The 20,864-nt window shown below is 37.1% G+C and overlaps 1 protein-coding gene across 11 annotated transcripts in view; it reads left to right on the forward strand.

Annotated features, from left to right (window-relative positions):
* The window catches only part of ADAM28 (ADAM metallopeptidase domain 28), a 61,664-nt gene extending 52,607 nt beyond the window's left edge, over positions 1-9,057 (forward strand). For 2 of the 11 annotated variants that reach the window (XM_063610838.1, XM_063610839.1), the window contains exons 19-21: positions 3,991-4,099; positions 5,346-5,424; positions 8,512-9,057. In XM_063610838.1, coding sequence (XP_063466908.1) covers positions 3,991-4,099; positions 5,346-5,424; positions 8,512-8,555 — 232 coding nt within the window. In that variant the 3' untranslated portion in view covers positions 8,556-9,057. Of the gene's footprint in view, positions 1-3,990; positions 4,100-5,345; positions 7,016-7,894; positions 7,958-8,511 lie in introns of those variants that run through there. The other 9 variants (XM_055295712.2, XM_055295713.2, XM_055295714.2 and 6 more) reach the window with 9 other exon arrangements.
* The last annotated feature ends 11,807 nt before the right edge of the window (positions 9,058-20,864 follow it).

Here is a 20,864-nt window from a genome sequence, read left to right on the forward strand (position 1 = left end):
CAGGATAAGGAGGTAGCTGGAGAAGTTGAAAATACATACAGTGGAAGCTTGTCTCAACTTATTCTGTTTGTTGAAACTACTGTATCAGAATTCAACTTTATCCCCCAAGCCTTGTTTTTATTTTAGGGCATTGTGTTAGTGGGTTTGGTGCCCTTTCAGTGCTATTTCTTATCTAACCATCAAGGAAAGCCTCAGACAGAGGAACATTCCCTAGTTCAGAAGTGTCCTTGCCCCAAGAGGACAGACCCTAGAGGACGACAATTTTTACTATAGCTAGCATCCGAAATCTAAACTTGAATGGGAAAAAATTACATTTTTATTTTCGTCAAATTCTAAAGTTTAGAATTCTCTACATTTATGGGAATGTATGGCTTACAAACCATAACAGTATTAGCAATATTGCATGACTGTCACCAATAGAAATTACAAAGACTTTAATATCTCATTGCAGTTGTTGAATGTATCTCCAAATACCCCATGAGTATCATTTGTTTGAAATTTTGGTAGTTACTGATCCACTGTTAGAACTTATTATTTCAGAGGTTAATAAACACGTATTTTACTATATCATAAACTGTTTGTTTTATAATATTTTGACAACTGTATCCCAACATCATATTTTGACAACTGTACCCCAACATCAATAGCTTCCTTTAAATCTTAGGCCTTTTTTGAATGAATTTAGAAACACTCAGAAAAGGGGTTTATAGGCTTTATCAGATTGCCGAAATGATTTGCAGCATGACAAAGATTAAGAGCGCTGCCCTACAACATGGCCATACACAGCCATTGGCTTTCAAGATTATCGTTAACACCATATTTTTGTGTGTAACGTATAATACAGCAAGCATGTAAATATAAAGGCAAGCCTGATGATTACAAAATAAACAGTCATGTTATACGATAAGGGCCAAGAAATAGACCCAGACATCTGCTTTCCTGCCTCTTTTCAGTCTGATCTCCCCTCTTTCTCTAAGGGATGACCATTAATCTGTCTTTTATCATAATCATTTTGTTACTTTTCTTTGTAGTTTTGCTTCCTAAATACACATCCTTAAACAACGCTTTTGGTTATATAATTCCATGTGTATAAAATTTTTAAACACAGGAAACACAGCTTCCCTCACTATCAACACGGTCACATCCAGAAACATACCCGGACACATCATTATCACCAAAAGTCTTTAAAGTTTGTATGTATGAAATTTTTCTATGCTCATTTTCTTCTTTGTCTCTACCTTATGCTTTCAAGATCATCCATTCTAGTGACTGGATTAAGGTCCACTAGTTCTCTTTCAAGTTTCTAAGAATTCTATCAAATACTTCTTTATTTATTAAAATGTTTTCCCCTTTACTATTAGTACTGTCATATGAGTCAACTGGTTTGTAAACATTTATCTAACTTTGCAACCTTTGAATAAACCTAACTTAGAAATAATACCTTTTTTATATAGTGAAGGGTGTTTACTCTTATTTTATACTTTTGGGTGATATTGGACTGTGATTTTTTTCATATTGAAAAAATTGCTGAATTTTGGTATCAAGGTTATGCTAGTCACATAAAGTGTATTGGAGAGTATTCATTTATATTCTCTGGAAGAATTTGTATTTGTTTGCTATTTTGTATTCATGGGTGATATTGGACTGTGATTTTTTCATATATGTGTTCTGTAGTATTCTCCAGATATTTTATCAAGTTGATTAATTGTCTGATATATAAATTAATCCTAACACTGTTTGTTCTACCAATTACTGTGCTAGGAGTGTTAAGATAGCCCTACTATAATTGTGAATTTGATTACTACTTCTGGCTCTATCAATCTTTTATACTTTGAGAGAATATTATTGTGTACATACAAGTTTAGAGTGTTGCTTCTTCCAAATTAATGAACAGTGTATCGTTATGAAATGGTTCTGTGTCTATCTAGTACACTTCTTACCTTTGAGAATCTACAGTTCCTGGAGACCATATAGCTGTAACGTATTTCTTTCGGTCTGTATTTGCACTGAAATAACATTTTTCCATATTTTTATTTTTATCCTTTCTGAATCACGTTTTAAATCTTTTTTCTTTTATTAAAGAAAGCATGCACATATATTTTTTAGTAGTACTCACATCTTTGGTTTTTGTTTGTTTAACTGAGGAACATTGTCCATTTGAATTAAATGTAATTACTGATATACTTGGGTATAAATCCACGATTACATAGTTTCTATTTGTCTTTCCTGTTTATGTTCCCTTTTCTCCCCTTTCTTACTTTCTTATAGACTTATTGATTCTATTATTTTATTAACTTGGATGTTATGCATTTCTTTTATGTTTTGATGATTACCCTAAAACTTCCCACTTCATTTGCTTTTTTAAAAACATAAACTCTCTTTTGTAGAGCAGTTTTGGGTTCACAGCAAAATTGAAGAGAAAGTACAGACAGTTGGCATATACCCGGCAACTCCTGCACCTGAACAGCTTCCCTCACCATCAACATCCCCCACTCCCATGGAGTATTTGTTGATGGTAACAAATATTCCATAAACCTACACTGACACATCATTATCACCCCAAGTCCACAGTTTACATTAGGGTTTGCTATTGGTTCATTTGCCTTTCATTTCTTTCTGCATTTCTGAGCTTCTATCTAGGATTATTTTCTGTCTCTCTGGGTCCTTGCCCACTTACTAATCTCTACAAAGTAATTTTATCTAACATTTAAGTACTTTTATACTCTTTTAGGAAGCTTTTGTTTGCTTGTTTGCAAAAAATTTAAAGACTATTTTTAATGGGCAGGTTGATCTCAATTTCCTAGTCATTACCAGAAACATGAAGAGCTGCACTTACTCTTCAGTGATTTCTATCTTCACCTGCAAACCTTCCCTTATTATCCTTCCGTCTGTCCTATGCCCCACCTTTAGCTCCAGACCATGTCTTTTCAAGTTTGGTGTGTCTGTGAAGTACTGCCCAATTCCCATTGATTTCTCTGCTAATATGTCATTCTTCTGGAAATAGTTACAGTTCTGATATTAGTGCAAGTAAGTGTATATTTTTCATTCTGACTGTATCTACACTATAACAGAATGCTTCACTGTTTTATTTTCCTTTGACTTTTTGGATTGGAATCTTATGGAGGGTGGCAAGTAGCGAATATTTGAACAAAAGTCATTGTCTTAGAATTCTGCTTCTGATGTGTCTACCTCTATCTGCGTGTGTGTGCTCACACGTGTGAAATTTTCTTGCATTTATGCAAATATCAATCATGCTATTGGTTTGCTGATTTCTGTAATAAGAGAACGGTAACTTTTGGCATTGCTCTTCAATGTTTTCCTTCCTGGTCTCTTGTGGTTTCAGATTATTATAAGAGAAATGAACAGTTGAGAGCAAAAGAGTGAAGTTATATTCATTATTTAAATTTATCAATACAAGAAAAAACACCATGGAGGCCCAGGAATATTTGTTCAAACCATTTCCTCATTCTCAAGGTCACATAACTTCCTTTCTAATTCCAGTGTAGACCAACATCAGTGGAACACTCAATTATTTGTCTATCAGTTCTCTTAGTCACACCTCAGCTTCTTATTTACTAAATGACAGGAATGTATTTTCAAAGTTTTAGTTTCTTTTTCTCTGTTTTATTCCAAGATTGCTTTTCAAAAATGTTTAATTTCTTGTTTGCTATCTTCCTTACTGTATATTCTCTTCTAATCTCCTAGCTCATTTCCCAATTGTTACAAACATTATCTCTTCTAAGTATTCTCAATATTATGATTTTTTAACATATTTCATGTTAAATTGTTTCCTATATATTTCATGTGTATTTCTTCTACCTAATATAATTATCCTGATCAAAATACATCTTCATTTTACTGGCTATGGGAATTTATGTTCATTAGAGAAAAGGGTAGCTGGAATGTGTGCTAAGTAAAGAAACAAGGACGAGTGTGTTGTGCAGATGTGTTTTTCTGCAGTCCTCAGCAGGCCCCTGTTCTCTGCTGCAGACTTCTCCATTGTGGTTGGGGTGCTGTTCCCAATGGCGGTCATTTTTGTGGTGGTTGCTATAGTAATCCGGCACCAGAGCTCCAGAGAAAAGCAGAAGAAAGATCAGAGGTGATCCTTTATCTTATCTTGCTGTAGGGACTCTTTGACCCCTGTGTTACTTTAAATTCAATGTATAACCTACCCTTTCAAATTGAATTGGTTTGCTTCTAATATTCAGAAATACATGCAGATAGATACAGTCTTTTTGGACCAGAAACTGGGTTTCCCTTTAACTGAGAAATGCTTCACATCTAGAAATGTTTTTTTTCCTTCTTTTAGTCACCCTAGTTATAGTAAGAGTGATATTAACTCTCATTATGACAGATTTTTGAATTGGTTATAAGAATATAATATCTAGCACTAATTGATCACTATATGATAAGCACTGTGTTAAGTACCGCCCCACCCCCTTGTTTGTTTTTTTGAGACGGAGTCTCCTGCTGTGGCCCAGGCTGGAGTGCAATGCCACGATCTCGGCTCACTGCAACCTCCACCTCCCAGTTTCAAGCACTTCTCCTACCTCAGCCCCGAGTATCTGGGATTACAGGCACATACTACCACACCGGGCTATTTTTATGTTTTTAGTAGAGATGGGGTCTCACCATGTTGGCCAACCTGGTCTCAAACTCCTGACCTCAAATGATCCACCCACTTTGGCTTCCCTAAGTGCCGGGATTGCAGGTGTGAGTCTCCACACCCGGCCTTGTGCTAAGCCCCTTTATATCTATTATCTTATTTAAACTTCACAAGAACTTCATAAAGTGGTTATTAGTTTCATTTTACAGATGAAATGTGTTTTATGTTAACCCTTACACCATTTTGCAAGGTTAAGAACTTCACATTTTGATTGATGAAGAAACAAGCTCAGAGAGATTATTAGCAAACATGCTTTCAGTCTTGCAGAGTAAGTGGTGGAGCCTGGGTTGGTCTCACAAACGTGATTCTGGCACAATGGTTTTTTTTTTTTTTTAGCATTTTTAGAGAAAGACTTATTTACCCATGATGAGTTTTTTAATATTGAGTAAGACATTAATAAAACAACATAATTTAGATAAAATTTGGATTCAACACTATCATTTTTAGAAGTCAGGGGTCTGTAGAGAACAAAAAGGAAATTAGTAGTGATTATGAATTACAAGGCAATGAAGGAGGCTGACGGGGAAAAATGACCAAATGACCCAGGGAGCAGATAAAAACCCAGGCAATAGGCAAGAAGGACACAATGGGAAAAGAAGTTGGGAATCTTCTACCAAGTTTCCCTGTCACGCTGAAGGAGCTGCTAAGTCAATTGATATCATGTGTTTCTCTCTTACAGGTCACTATCTACCACTGGCACCAGGCCACACAAACAGAAGAGGAAACCCCAGATGGTAAAGGCTGTTCCACCCCAAGAGGTGAACTATATAGTCTAGGCTATGATTACCATGGCCCCACTTTGCGTTTCTCTCACACTCTTATCCTGACTACCTATCATTTCTACCCCGCAGCGTTTTGCAATTACACATTCAGAAATGTCTCCTTTGCCTTTTGTTAAATGCAAAAGAGTCCTTTGCCGGGGTTCATGAAATACAAACAGAATAAAGAGAACAAAGAAGGCACATACCAGATGTCTGTCTGTCTCTGGCTCTCTCTCTCTCTCTCACACACAGACACACACACACACACACCCTCTTGCTCTGACTCTAGGTTATTTCTTTGCAAATTGACCAATAGATAACAAAAATATCTATGTCTGTATGATAATACATGTAATATTTATAACCCAAATGTCCTACTCATGTCCTGTAAATTTAAAGATTTTAGCTGAAGTTGTTTAATAACTTCATTTTTTGATGAAAACTTTTCATTACAGCTCTGGGAAATACTTCTGTGGAATACGCCAGCTGGACCACTGTGATTTTCTATCTGGTCTCTTGGTGTCAGCTTAGTTCCAAGTTTCCATGTCTTGAAAAGTCTGCTTACTTAAAAACTGTGCTTATGAAACTAATGGTTCATTTTGAAATATTTGTTCTTTTCAGATGAGTCAGATGAAGCCCCATGTGTATGATCTGCCAGTAGAAGGCAATGAGCCCCCAGCCTCTTTTGTGAGTTAGCAACTTCTCTTAAATATCACCCTAGTTCAATCTCCAGGAAATATTGGTGAAAGTCATAGCCCACAACACTTCATTATTTCTTCAGGACAATATTGAAATCTACGTGAATATTAATATAAAATACAAATTCTGCAAAATATTTTGAAAATATAAAATATGAACATGTATGCCACTCCATGCCAACTTGTGACAAGAGGAGGACAAATCTGCCTAATTAATAGAGTACCACTGTTTTTATCAGCTCAGGCTGCTGTAACTAAATTAGCATAGACTGAGTGGCTTAAACAACAGATATTTACTTCTCACATTCTGGAGACTGGGAAGTCTAAGTTCAAGGAGCTGGCAGATCCAGTGTCTGGTGAAGCAGCCTTCTGGCTTGTAGACAGCTGCCTTTTTATTGTATCCTCATATAGCAGAGGGAGAGCATCTCTCTTCTGCTTCTTCTTATAAGGGCATTAATCCTATCAAGAGAGCTGCACCCTCACGACCTCATTATTTCCAAAAGGCCCCACACCTCCAAATACTACCATTCTGGGGATTAGGGTTTCAACATATGAAATTGTGGGGTGACACAAACATACAGTTTATAGCAATCATCTTTATCAGATATCTATTGACATTGGACTTAGGTCTCAACTGTGTATGTGCAACTAAATGAAAGCAATCAAACTCATATGTTTGTTTACAATATTCTCATGGGTGGGGTCATGGCTTCTCCATTTCTGAACTCATTTAAGCCTTTTCTTTATACACACTTATTTTCAGGACCCTATCTTTGAATTTAAATATTTTATCCTTTTACTAGTTAATTACAAAGCCAGATTTTCCACCACCGCCAATTCCTGCACCTATATCATCTTCTTTCCTTGTAAGTATCAGATAGTCATTGGTGAATTTTTAATCTCTCTTCTCCTCATTGCAAATACTGTCTCCAAATCCATGGGTTATCAGGATGTGTGCTTTTGAGGTTAACTTGAGATATCACAGCACATTTGTCCCAGGGATATCTAAAAAAAGCAAGGCCCACTTGCTATCTATAAATTAGTAGGGATATTGATGTTTTATTATAAAAAATAGTATTGCTGTTATGTAATTATCAAGAAATGATAAATAGCTCTGCTCTGTGAGGTCTCAAAGATTCATTCCTAGATGCTTAAGAGGAGACAGATAAAATTTTATTAGGTGGTATTTTACTTTACTTTACTTTATATATATTAGTCACAGTTTTCTGTAGGAGGTAGGGTATGAAAAATGGGCCATATATAAGCAAACCTGGAATAAGAGTCAGGCGCTCATGAAGTAAGAATTACAGTACATTCACTCATTAAATGGCTCCTGAGCATTTTTCTTGTGCCTGGTATTCTGCTGTGGGTAAATGAGAAAGACCTACATTTGAGATTTTCTTCTTTCAAGAAATTTCACATTTTTAGTGAGAAAACAAGTCATATAAAAATGGAGCACTTAATTCTTCAACTGCTATTCAAGAAAAATATGGTGAGGAGAAAGTCAATGGGTTTGGAGTGGTTAAAGTAGCATGAATATTCATTGGTTGAATAGTTGGAATTTGAACTGGACCCTGAAAGTTGGGTAGAATTTAAATGAGTGAAGAAGAGTTAAGAAATAATTTCACTAAGGAAATAAATATAGCTAAGATGGGACAAGCGAAGCATTTCTAATAACATGCTATTGTTTTTATAATATAGCATTTCTAATGACATACCATTGTTTTTATAATTAATGTAGCATACCACTGTTTTTATAATTAATGTAGCATAAAGACAAAAAAGCACTTCCCTCTACTGTTTTCAAGGATAATCCAATGTCTACACCTAAGGTAAGAGATCTATAGCCAAATTATTATATTCTTGTATTATAATCTCCTACTGTCAAGAGAAGGCCCACCATGTCTTTTTAGAAAGAATTTACTAAGAACAGTATCCGTATGATTTGGAGATCGGTGCCGACATGAATGTCTGTCTTACTTCTCAGTATGGCCAATAATTAAAAAGAGAAATTAGAAGATTCTCAGCTAGAAAGCTATGTAGACACCAATATTATTTATTTTCTCAGAAATATTCCCTAAGGATGAACATGAGAAGAAACCTCCCATAGAATAATAAGGATAGTATCCTATAACTCTCCTCCTGGTCCCCTACCTTCTCCATATTATGCTAATTACCAGATAGATATTTAGATCTTAGTGTAGTGTTTTTCTCACTCCCTTCCTATCCTCTCACATTTCTACTTCTTCATTTTTGCTGTATCAAGTGACCTATGAAATAGAAACTGACTTCAGATAATTTTAATTTCTTCATAGTTCAGCTTCATAATAGTAAATATCTAAATTTTTGAAGAAAGTTGATCATTTAAAAGTTATGTCTTTTTTAGGACTCAAATCCAAAAGCATGAAGCAACAGCTAAGCAAGAACTAGTGGCTAAATTATCAACTTGGAAAACTGGAAAATCTGGATGGCAGAGAAATATACTTACATCTCACTAGTATTTGCTCTCGACATTTTCTGATTCATGTTAGACTTTGAAGAGACTAAAGAAAATTTTCAAGAGGAACATATGCCTGAGAACCTTTGCATGAATTCAAAATTTCAATTATCCATTCTTATAAGAAGGAAGATGATTGTAAAGAAGTATCTCTGAAGTTAAAATCTTTAATAAGAATTGATTCATTCTCTAATGAAAACAAAACATAAAAACATCACACTAATCTTGGAGGAATAAGAAAATTTGTACATCCATTAAATGAGTAGCAACATCTTGATTGTTTTAACCATTAACTTGTCAAATTACGATCTCAGTTAAGAAAATGATGTAAACATTCTGTTTTGTGGATCTCTTTCCTAGATTAGCTTCTGAAATCTTATTAGCTGTATCATTTGAGGTTTTCTACAATTTAGTAAAACTATGAATTAAAAAAAATGTTTTATCATATATATTTGTATAATTAATTACTGGCATGGTTAAAGTGGTTTTCACTTTTTAAGTGGAGAAAATTTTAGTTAAATTATTAGGAAAAACCAGGAAAAACCAGAGGTTGCAAACTGGTGACCTGTAGGCCATGTTTGCACTGCAAATATATTTGGTCTGAATGACATTGGACACATAATACTTTTACATGTTTTGAATGTATTGCTAATATTTAAAAATTGAGAGATCTTGCATAAACAATAGATTCCCAGCTTTGTCAGATGTAATCAAAAAGTAATCCGATGCTTTGTCAACAATAGAATTACATTGCCCATAGCAACCGTCAGCTTAGTTGATGGGTAATGTAGCAAACACTATTGGTTTCCTACCAAATAACCCCCTTTTTCCTGGCTTTTAGAACCCTAATTTTGTTCACCTGCCCACTTCTAGGAAAGAATATCGTATCTCATGGATAAATCCCTATCCCTTTAAGTCAATTAAAATAACCTAATTTTTCCTTGCTAGTGGTCGACTTGGAGATGATTTTATACTCCTCCCCCTCCCCCCCCCTTTTTTTTTTTTTTTTTTGCTAGTAAGACGAGAGAGGAATTATGTTAGGACACTTCTGGAAAATTTTTCCTCATCTCTTTTTCTGAATATGGGCATCTGAATACTTTAGCTGCTACTGCTGCACTCCACACTGATTATGAAGGCTGAAGAAGATAGAGCAGAAAGATGAAAAAAGAATAAAACCTGGCCTTTCAATGATGTCATTGAATTGGTAGATCAATGACTGCTGGAGTTACCTCACACTTTCTTGGTACTCATTATATGAGCCATACATTTTCCTTGTTGTTTAAGCCATTTTGAGTTGGATTTTCTCTCACTTTCAACAGAGATCATCCTAACTAGTAAAGTAGCTGTTTCCGTAATCAGGGAACATGCTTTAGGTTCATCATCACAGCTACAGTTTTTCTTGTATTTGTCTGCTTCACCCATTACTATCACTTACCTGGTCCCCACAGGCATATCTCTTCATGAGGAACTTTATGGTTCATTTACCCTTGCAGTATGAGGTTCTAGATAAGCTCACTCTGGCCTCAAAAGTGAAGCTCAGTCCTCAGGAAATCCAGAGTCCACTGATCAAATCACTGCCAAAGATAGAGGCTTTCTTTCCATGTGGCATTTGCACGAGAACAACTTTAAAAGTAGAGCTTTATCTGCCCTGTGAAGTTTCAGAAGACCCTCTCCTGACCCAGAAATAAATCCCTATTTCCTGGAAAGCCATTATGTACTTGTGACCAACTTGTGAGCCTTTTCTGTGTTGTTGTTGTTGTTTTTTTTAAATACCTGTCCCCATTAATAGATTCACCTAATCCTTTTTTATACTGATGGAATGGAAGTCTTAAACCTACGAATCCTCAACTAGCCATGTACCATAACCCAGGCAAAAACTAAACCATACACTCTCAAAAGCAGTGGCATGTGAATATTCCTGCAAGTTCCTAAATGATGTCACTATGTCCCTGATGCAGATGCATCATACATCCTATTTGAAGATAAATCCTATTTGAAGAGAAATAATGCAGTACAATGACAGGAAAACCGTTATTTTATCATGGAACTGTGAACCCAAGTCCTACAATGTTTCCCTTTCAGCTCAACTGCAGAGGAGTTTAGAACAGACTTTGATTTCACGATACTGTTTCCACACTTACATCCGTAACTTTCTAACTTTAAGGGAATTCCGCTTATTTGACATTTAACCACCTCAGATATGCCACCGAACCTGTTTTCATCATTAGTTATTTTTACCTTCTCTACTTTAAAAACAGTAAAATTATTAGGTTAAATTATGTTTTTATCCAGTTACTCTAAGATACCTTAGTGTTTGTCTACTTATTACAACTCACCAAATTACTGGTTTTATATGGGCTTTGGGAAGGCTTTTAGCTTTTTATAAAATAATGAAGTATGCATGAAAAAAAAGCAAATTTTAGTTGGTTGCAATCAGAGAATATGGAAAGGGTTATTATTATAATTAAGATTATTCACATTGGAAATCACTACTGTGTGTTATGGAATCGAAGACGGCCTCTGGCTAGCAGCCATTAAGAAAATGAGCCCCTGAGTTCAACGACCCTTAAATGAAGTGAAGTCTGCCAACAACCACTTAATAAGCTTGGAATTAGATTCCTTCCCAGCTGAGTCTTGACTTCAGCCTTGTGAGACACCCTGAAGTAGAGGATGCAGCTAAATTTTGTCCAGATTACACATCCACAGAAACTGTATGATAATTAATATGTGTCGTTTTAAGTTGTTATGGTTTGGAGGTATTTGTTATGCAGCAATAGACAGCTGATACAAGGAAGTAGAGAACATTTTCTATTAGTCTGTTTTCACATGGCTATAAAGAATACCACCTGATACTGGGTAATTTATAAAGAAAAGAGGATTAATTGACTCAGAGTTCCACATGGCTGAGGAGGCCTCAGGAAACTTACAATCATGATGAAAGAGGAAGCAGGAACGTCTTACATGGTGGAAGATGTGTATGAAGGAGGAACTGTCAAAACACTCATAAAACCATCAGATCTCTTGAGAACTTACTATCACAACAAAAGCATGGGGGAAACCACCCCCATGAGCCAATCACCTCCCACCTGGTCCCTCCCTCAACATGTGGAGATTATAGCAATTAAAAAATGAGATTTGGGGGGATGGACACAGAGCCAAACCATATCATGTTTCAAATGCTCCAGATAGATAGGTTTAGGTAAAATTAACTATATTTAATAGGCTTTCATCACTGCAAAACTTTTTTTCATTTCTTTCTCTATGTCTCTAGTGTCTTCCATTTGTTCTCCCTTCTTTACTAGTACTGAGGATTTGCTTGAAATCTCTCATAGCCAGTATTCTCATTTATCCTATTCTTTCTCACTTTGTGTTTGCTTGGTATTGTTGGATAATTCCTTAAGTTTATCTTCCAAATTACTGGTTTTTATGTTATGTACTGTCAGTCCTCCTGTTCACTAATTTCAAAGTTTATAGGTGTTTCTCTTGTTTACTTAATAACATTCTCTTCTTTCCTATCAGTTTAACTTTATAAAGGCCAACCAATTAACTGTTTTTAACTTCCATTTCCAGATATTTTAAAAATTAAAGCAAAATGTGTATAAACTTTATTACTGCCTCCCACAGTAAATATTTTTCAGAAGTACATGCTTTCTCAGCCACTTGACTAGTATGTGCCCCATCATTCAAAGACACCATTATTTCATAAGTGTTACATTGCTATTTTTCAGTTGGTGCATCCAATATTATCAGGTTTTAATATTGTTTCATCATATGTCATTGTTCATAGAATCCATCTCTTGAGCGTAAGCTAAATAATTTGCATACACTAGCATCTGGATATAATATGGAGAAATATGGAAATTTTCTTCCTTATCTGGGGTGATAAGCAAGTCTTTCATATTCTTTTCTCCTTGATTTTTTTTTTCTCCAAAGTGGGCCAAGCCAAGAGTGGCACAGCTGTGTGGAGATACTGAGATCCACCTTGTCAGGGAAGATCCCAACTCAGGAGAAAGCACCTCTAACAAAATCTGTAGCCACATTGGCACATCTGCCCTTGAATTCACTTTGTGTCTTTTGCTGCTTCCATAAAAAGGCCTTCCCTTGACAATGTTAGACACTTTTTAGCAACTAGGCCTGGGTGGTCTGCTACAATGCCCAACACTAATACAGTATCACTATTACTGTTAGTAGTATGCTAAGCGAATACTATTGTTATAAAAAATTCCTAAGCATGAAAATTATGGTATATAATTTATTGCGAAGGCAACTTCTTGTGAACATTAAACGGTTTATCTCCTTCACCTCATATTAAAGTCCGTACTCCTGGGATATAGCTGACATCTCAATATTAAATGACTAAGATGACTAAGTCGTTTATGTTGCTCCCACCTCACACAAAGTTAAAACTGTTTGTTACTTTAAATAGTTTAGTTTGACAATGTTAATTTAAAATCTGGACAAATCACTATAAAATACTTATTTAATTTTCTTCTGTAAAAAGATGTATGCTTGGTCAGGCGCAGTGGCTGATGCCTGTAATCCCAGCATTTTGGGAGGCTGAGGTGGGTGGATCACGAGGGTCAGGAGTTCGAGACCAGCCTGGCCAAGTTGGTGAAACCTCATCTCTACTAAAAATACAAAAATTAGCCAGGCAGGATGGCGGGCACCTGTAATCCCAGCTACTCGAGAGGCTGAGGCAGGAGAATCGCTTGAACCTAGGGCACGGAGGTTTCAGTGAGCCAAGATCGTACCACTGCACTCTAGCCTGGCTGACAGAGCAAGACTCCATTCCACCCAAAAAAAGAAGCAAAATGAACAAAGCTGGAGGCATCACGTTACCTGACTTCAAACGATACTACAAGGCTACAGTAACCAAAACAGCATGGTACTGGTACCAAAACAGAGAGACCGACCAATGGAACAGAACAGAGCTCTCAGAAATAACTCCAGACATCTACAACCATCTGATCTTTGACAAACCTGACAAAAACAAGCAATGTGTAAAGGATTCCCTATTTAATAAATGGTGTTGGAAAAACTGGCTAGGCATATGCAGAAAACAAACTGGACCCCTTCCTTATACCTTATACAAAAATTAACTCAAGATGGATCAAAGACTTAACCATAAGACCTAAAACCATAACAACCCCAGAAGTAAACCTAGGCAGTACCATTCAGGACATAGGCATGGGCAAAGACTTCATGACTGAAACACCAAAAGCAATGGCAACAGAAGCCAACATTGACAAATGGGATCTAATTGAACTAAAGAGCTTCTGCCCAGCAAAAGAAACTATCAGACTGAACAGGCAACCTACAAAATGGGAGAAAATTTTTGCAATCTATCCATCTGACAAAGGGCTGATTTCCAGAATCTACAAAAAACTTAAATTTACAAGAAAAAAAAACAATCCCCATCAAAAAGTAGGTGAAGGATATGAACAGACACTTCTCAAAAGAAGACATTTATGCAGCCAACAAACTATAAAAAAAAGCTCATCATCACTGGTCATTTGAGAAATGCAAAATAAAACCACAATGAGACTGCATCTCATGCCAGTTAGAATGGCGATCATTAAAAAGTCAGGAAACAACAGATGCTGGAGAGGATGTGGAAAAATAGGAACACTTTTCACTGTTGGGAGTGTAAATTAGTTCAACCATTGTGAAAGACAGGATGGCAATTCATTAAGGTTCTAGAACCAGAAATACCATTTGACCAAGCAATCCCATTACCGGGTTTATACCCAAAGGATTGTAAATCATTCTACTATAAAGATACATGCACACGTATGTTTATTGCGGTACTGTTCATAAAGCAAAGACTTAGAAACAACCAAAATGCCCATGAATAATACACTGGATAAAGAAAATGTGACACATATACACCATGAAATACCACACAGCCATAAAAAAGGATGAGTTCATGTCCTTTGCAGGGACATGGAAACCACCATTGTCAGCAAACTAACAGAGGAACAGAAAACCAAACACTGCATGTTATCACTCGTAAGTGGGAGTCAAACAGTGAGAACATACAGACCCAGGGAGGGAAACATCACATACCCTGGGGCCTGTTGCGGGGTGGGAGAGTAGGGGAGGGATAGCATTATGAGAAATACCTAATGTAGATGACGGGTGGGTGGGTGCAGCCAACCACCATGGCACATGTATGCCTATAGTAACAAACCTTCATGTTCTGCACATGTATCCGAGAACTGAAAGTCTAATTTTAAGAAAATTTAAAAAATGATATATGCTTAATATACAAAAGTTGGGAAACAAGAGAAAGTACTAAGATAAAAATTTTTCCTAATCTCACCAAGTATGATCTCTATTAACACTTAGAAATATGACCTTTTCCTCTTTTCTGTTATATAATTTAAGAATTTAATATTTATGCTATTTGTATTATTGCTTTTAATTTTACTTAGTAATATGACACAAATCTATAAGAATATTATGCAGCCATCAATACTATTTTATTAGTGGACAATGCTTTACTTAATATCTGATTCAACAATGAAATCCTTTTTCAAAACTGTTTAGCTAAAATAATGCAGTGATGAACAATGGTGTATATATCATCTAAAGGCAGTTCTCTGTATCACAGTTCGGGTTCCTGGCCAAGCAGAGTCTGAGATGGATTTTAGCAGGCAGGAAATTTATCATGGAGTGCTTTCAGGTCAGGTCCCCTATTTGTTTAATGGGATGGGAGAAAGCAGGATTAGGCTGGAGTAGTTGGGAATGATGCTGCCTCAAAGAAGGCTTTAGCTGGCCCACCCAGCCCTGAACCTGGGCAATCCTTCAGAATGAAGCCAAGTTGAGGCAAAAGGGAAAAGCTTTTACTCCCTCATGTCAACTAGCCACAGGTACAAATTGCTCTCAAAAGAGCTGTGACCTTGGGCAAGATGACTTTATTTACTGAAAGCATTTTCCAAGGCAAGTTGATGGCTGTCTGCAGGTAGCACAGCCAACAACTGGGGGATAAGTTCTTCTGTGCTTAATGGGGACCTGTGCAGCCCAAAACAAGGCCTATTTTATTTTTTTTGAGTCTGGGTTTCATTGTATTGCTCAGGCTGGTCTCCAACTCCTAGACTCAACAATCCTTCTGCCTCAGCCTTCCAAGTCAATGAGATTACAGGTGTGATCCACCACACCCAACGTCTATTACTTCTTACTTCCTTTGGATAGTACTCTTTATGTTGGCTAGCTTCGTAAAACTTTTCCAACTTTTTTGCTACACTTTGCAAAAATTTTTCTCTAGTAGGCATATATGAATCTAAATTTCCATTAGTAATTTATGAAACTGTTTCTACATAGGCATTCTCATTCTTAATATCTGCCTATCTTAACACCTTTCCTTGCTTAGAGGATTCCTATATTGCACATCTTGGAGATATAGCTCCTCTGCTATTTGCAGTGGCAACTGGAAATATTCTGCATGTTGTTACCAGATTCTTTTTATTTTTTCCTGGAGACAGGGTCTTGCTCTCTTGCCCCAGGTTGGAGTGTAGTGGCATGATCTTGGCTCACTGTGATTTCAACCTCCCAGGCTCAAGCAGTCCTCCCACCTCAGCCTCCAAAGTAGCTGGAACCATATGCGTGTGCCACCACACTCTAACTTTTGTATTTATTTTAGAGAAGGGGTCTTGCCATGTTGCCCAGGCTGGTCTCTAACTCCTGTGTTCAAGTGATCTGCCTGCCTTGGATTTCCAAAGTACTGGGATTCCGGGCTTGAGCCACAGTGCCTGGCCAACCCTCTTTTGCACCTATGACGTAGTTATGGCCAAGGATCTACCTTTCAGATGCACCCACCCAGAACTTTGAATCAGAAGTATGTAATATAAAGCAGAAATTACAGAGAATTATCTTTGGTGATGCAGGATGTTATAATAAGGTTGAGTTCCTCAGGAAGTCTTGAGACTAGCGCCAGTTGCTGGTTCAAGGCTGGTCTAGTGCAAAGAGTATCAGCAGTGTCAGCTGAGTGACAGTGGCAAGGGTGAGACAGACATTCTGTATTATCCAGCTCCACGATACAGGCTGGAATTCCTCATTGCATAGCTACCAAGTTTGGTTCTCCAGTCCTCATGGTGAGTCCTTCAGCTACCTAAAATCCTTTAACGCAAATATTATATTTTATTGTGGTAAAATATATATGACATTGAATTTACCATTTTAGCCTGTCTTAAGAATATGATTCGGTGACATAACTACATTCACTGTGCTGTGCAACCACCACACCATCTATTTCCAGGACCCATTCGTCATTCCAAACAGAAACTCTATACCCATTAAACAATAATTCCCCATTATGTTTTCCCCTCAATCTCTGGTAACCTCTATTCCACTTTCTGTCTCTGAATTTGCCTATTCTAGGTAGCTCCTATCAATGGAATTATACAGTATTTTTCCATCTATATGTCTGGCTTATTTCACTTGGCACCATGTCTTCAAGTTTCATCCATATTGTAGCATGTATCAGCATTTCATTTATTTTTAAGGCTAAATAACCTAATCATCTTTTAATATATTTATTTTCTATTTGAGATGGCCGGGGATAATTTCTATTGCTCCATGTCATCATTCAAATTAACAGTGTTTTTCTCCTGCTTTATACTTTTTAATTTACACTTTTTTTGATGGCAAACCTGTTTTAAAATGGATAATGATACATACTTTATTCCTAGTATTTTAGAACCTCATTTAAATCAGTTATTGCCATTCTTTTCTTCATAACCACATCCATTGTTTCTTTCTGGGCTTAGCTGACCAAGCATAGGCATCGGCTCAATGTTGAAATCTTAGCTGTGCAATCCTGACGGGAACAAAAATTTAACGAAGTTCAGAAATTTATCTAAATGAATGAAAAATGAAATGATGATGCTACGACTAGAGATAACGGTCCCCTCCTGATGTCCCAGTAGCTTTTGAGAAAGCAGGTATCAGCTGCTGAACCGCAAAAGTTGCTCCATTTCTCATAGAGAAGACTCCAATGCACAGGCCAAGTGCTGTGTCTCAGCAGATAACACTGTTCCCTTGTAAATCAACATGAGTTGCCAAGTTGGCCTTGAATCTCTCTAACTGCTGTGGAATAGCTCTGAGATTCGTGGGTCTCCTGAGACATCTTGTAAGTGTAATTGAAATGGAGCCTGCAGGAGCCAGTTCCTGGCAAGACTCTCTCAGTTCTTTTGTGCCCATGGCAGGGCTGAGTAGATCCACTGGAAAGCTGCAGTCTCAGATAGCAAATAAGGGAACGAAAATGTAGCAGAAATATAAAGACAAGAGAATAAGAGAAAAGTCAGTTTATGGTGCGGGATGGTAAGCCACACACAGAAAACAAAGCATAGATAGTCCCCCTGGCTCTGCCAAAAACTAGCTCTTTAGCCTTATGCAAATAATTTCGATTCTTTGAGCATCTGTACATTTACTCATCTATAAAATGAAATTAAGAATGTATGACTTGCCAATATTCAAAGAGGATTTTTTTTTTTTCTTGAGACAGAATTTCACTCTTGTTGCCCAGGCTGGAGTGCAATGGCATGATCTCAGCTCACTGTGACCTCCTCCTCCTGGATTCAAGCAATTCTCCTGCCTCAGCCTCCCGAGTAGCTGGGATTACAGGCACACACCACCACGCCTGGCTAATTTTTTGTATCTTTAGTAGAGACAGGGTTTCACCATGTTGGCCAGGCCGGTCTCGAACTCCTGACCTCATGATCAACCCACCTCGGCCTCCCAAAGTGCCGGGATTACAGGCATGAGCCACTGTGCCCTGCCCCAAAGAGGATTTTCTAAGAAACATGTAAGGGCAGCATGAAAATATAAACAGAAAAGAGGGAAATGTCCATCATCTAGAAAGGTAAGTAACATGTATCCATCAGTGCCTATCTGAAGGAGGACTCCATTATTGAGCTTGTCAGCACAGAGACCCTCTCTGGACAGTCTATTGCGTCATATGTCTTTAAGCAGAAAGTAAGATTTGCAGAAAGAATTACTTGCTGTTTGTACATATTTCACTGGTGAATACATATTTCATTGGTGAGTTTTTTTTTTTTTTTTTTTTTTTTTTTTTTTTTTTTGAGACAATGCCTCTCTCTGTTGCCCAGGCTGAAGTGCAGCAGCATGATCATGACTCACTGCAGCCTCAACCTTCTGGGCTCAAGTGATCCTTTCACCTCAGCCTCCAGAGTAGCTGCACTATGGGCATGCACCACTACACCTGCCTAATCTTTAAATGTTTTTTAGTGACAGGGTCTCCCTATGTTTCCCAGGCTGGTCTCAGGTTCCTGGGCTGAAGTCATCCTCCTGTCTCAGCCTCCCCAAGTGCTGAGATTACAGGCGTGAGCTGCTGTGCCCAGCTGAGTCTTCTTGCCTTGGTCTTTCATTCTCCCTCTGACGTGCTTTTAGAGTTTTCTCCGTAATCCTATTCAGTTTTCTCGTCTTCTATTATTAAGTTGAATCTCAGAACTTCTGGGCCAAATAAAATACTGTCCTAGATCTGAGGGTGCAGTGTGCAAAGACCCTGGATTCGTATTTTGGGGAAATTAACATGGACTGAATTCACACAACTTTTAGAAAATAAAATCATAGCCAATTTCAAATTTGATTGTTTCTTAAAGTAAGGATATCATAAGGTAATAACAAAAGTATACAGTAATGCATTCTGATTTATGTAAGTTTGTGTGTATTTTTGTGTGTTTGTATGTGTGCATGTATAATTTCACTTAACATTTGACAGTCTTGCACAGGAATCTTACTTCCTTCCACACAACCACACTGCCTGCAGCAAAACTATTTTGCACAGAGAAACACATTTAATACTATATTATTAAATATGAGAATACTATTTTATCTCTGTCAACGAATTCTTCTAAGCAATGTTTCCAGTGAAAGTGTATCTGAAGTTGCAGTTAAATCTTTTTTTAATTTTCTCACTTCCAACTTTTATTTTAACTTCAGAGGTACATGTGCAGGATGTGCGGTTTGTTACATAGGTAAGTAAACAGGTGCCATGGTGGTTTGCTGCAGATCATTCCATCACCCAGGTATTAAGGTCAACATCCATCAGCATTTCTTTCTGATCTCCTCCTCCCAACCCCCTGTGACAGGCCCCGATGTTTGTTGTTCCCCTGCATATGTCCATTTGTTCTCATCATTTAGCTCCCACGTATAAGTGAGAACATGCCATACTTGGTTTTCTGTTTCTGCGTTAGTTTGCTAAAGATAATCTCCTCCAATTCCATCCATGTCACTGCAAAAGACATGATCTCATTTCTTTGTATGGCTGCATAGTATTCCACGTTGCTTATATACCACATTTTCTTTATCCAGTCTATCACTGATAGGCATTTGGGTTGATTCCATGTCTTTGCTATTGTGAATAGTGCTGCAATGCAGACAGTGGATGTGTCTTTTTAACAGAAGAATTTCTATTCCTTTGGTTATGTACTTAGTAAAGTGATTGCTGGGTCAAATGGTATTTCTGCCTCTAGGTGTTTGAGCAATCGCCACACCATCTTTCACAACAGTGGTACTAATTTATACTCCCACCAATAATTTGAAAGCATTCCTTTTTCTCCACAGCTTTGCCATCATCCATTGTTGACTTTTTAGTAATAGCCATTCTGCTGCAGTCCAATCTTATGCCCCTTGATTTTCTACTCCTGAAAATCCGTTCTCATTTTTTCCCATTCTTGTCACTAGTGATTAGCAGAGAGCCTGGGAAATGGTAAGCACTCAATAAATCAACTAACAAAAGTCTTCCATCAAGATTCTGAGCTTAATACATTGTGTAATTTACACTTATCTGGTTTTCTTTAATTCTGTAATACAAACATTTACAAAGTCTCCATTTACTAAGTGGACACTGGAGCTAGAAGGATTAACCTCTTTCCCTGCTGTCCAGGAATTCACATCCTAGCCCTAGAGACTGACATAAATATAGAAATAAATAATCACTAAAATAAATTGCTAAAATATGAGAACACGAAAGTACAGAGGAAACGTTTATCAAGAGAAGGCATGAGAAGTTTCTCAGAGGAGGTGCCATTTAAATCTTGAACTCCAGGCAATTTATCAGACCTATAAAGGAAAAAGAGAAAAAAAAGTCTTCTAGAAAATAATGGAGTTAAATAATGGCCTTGCGAAGTCATGAATCCACAAGGGCCATGACATGTTCAGGGAACTGCAAGCAGATCATCAAGACTATGGAAAACCAAAAATTGTTATTTTTGAATATG

The sequence above is a fragment of the Symphalangus syndactylus genome, chromosome 10, assembly GCF_028878055.3.
Source record: "Symphalangus syndactylus isolate Jambi chromosome 10, NHGRI_mSymSyn1-v2.1_pri, whole genome shotgun sequence".
NCBI lineage: Eukaryota > Metazoa > Chordata > Mammalia > Primates > Hylobatidae > Symphalangus > Symphalangus syndactylus.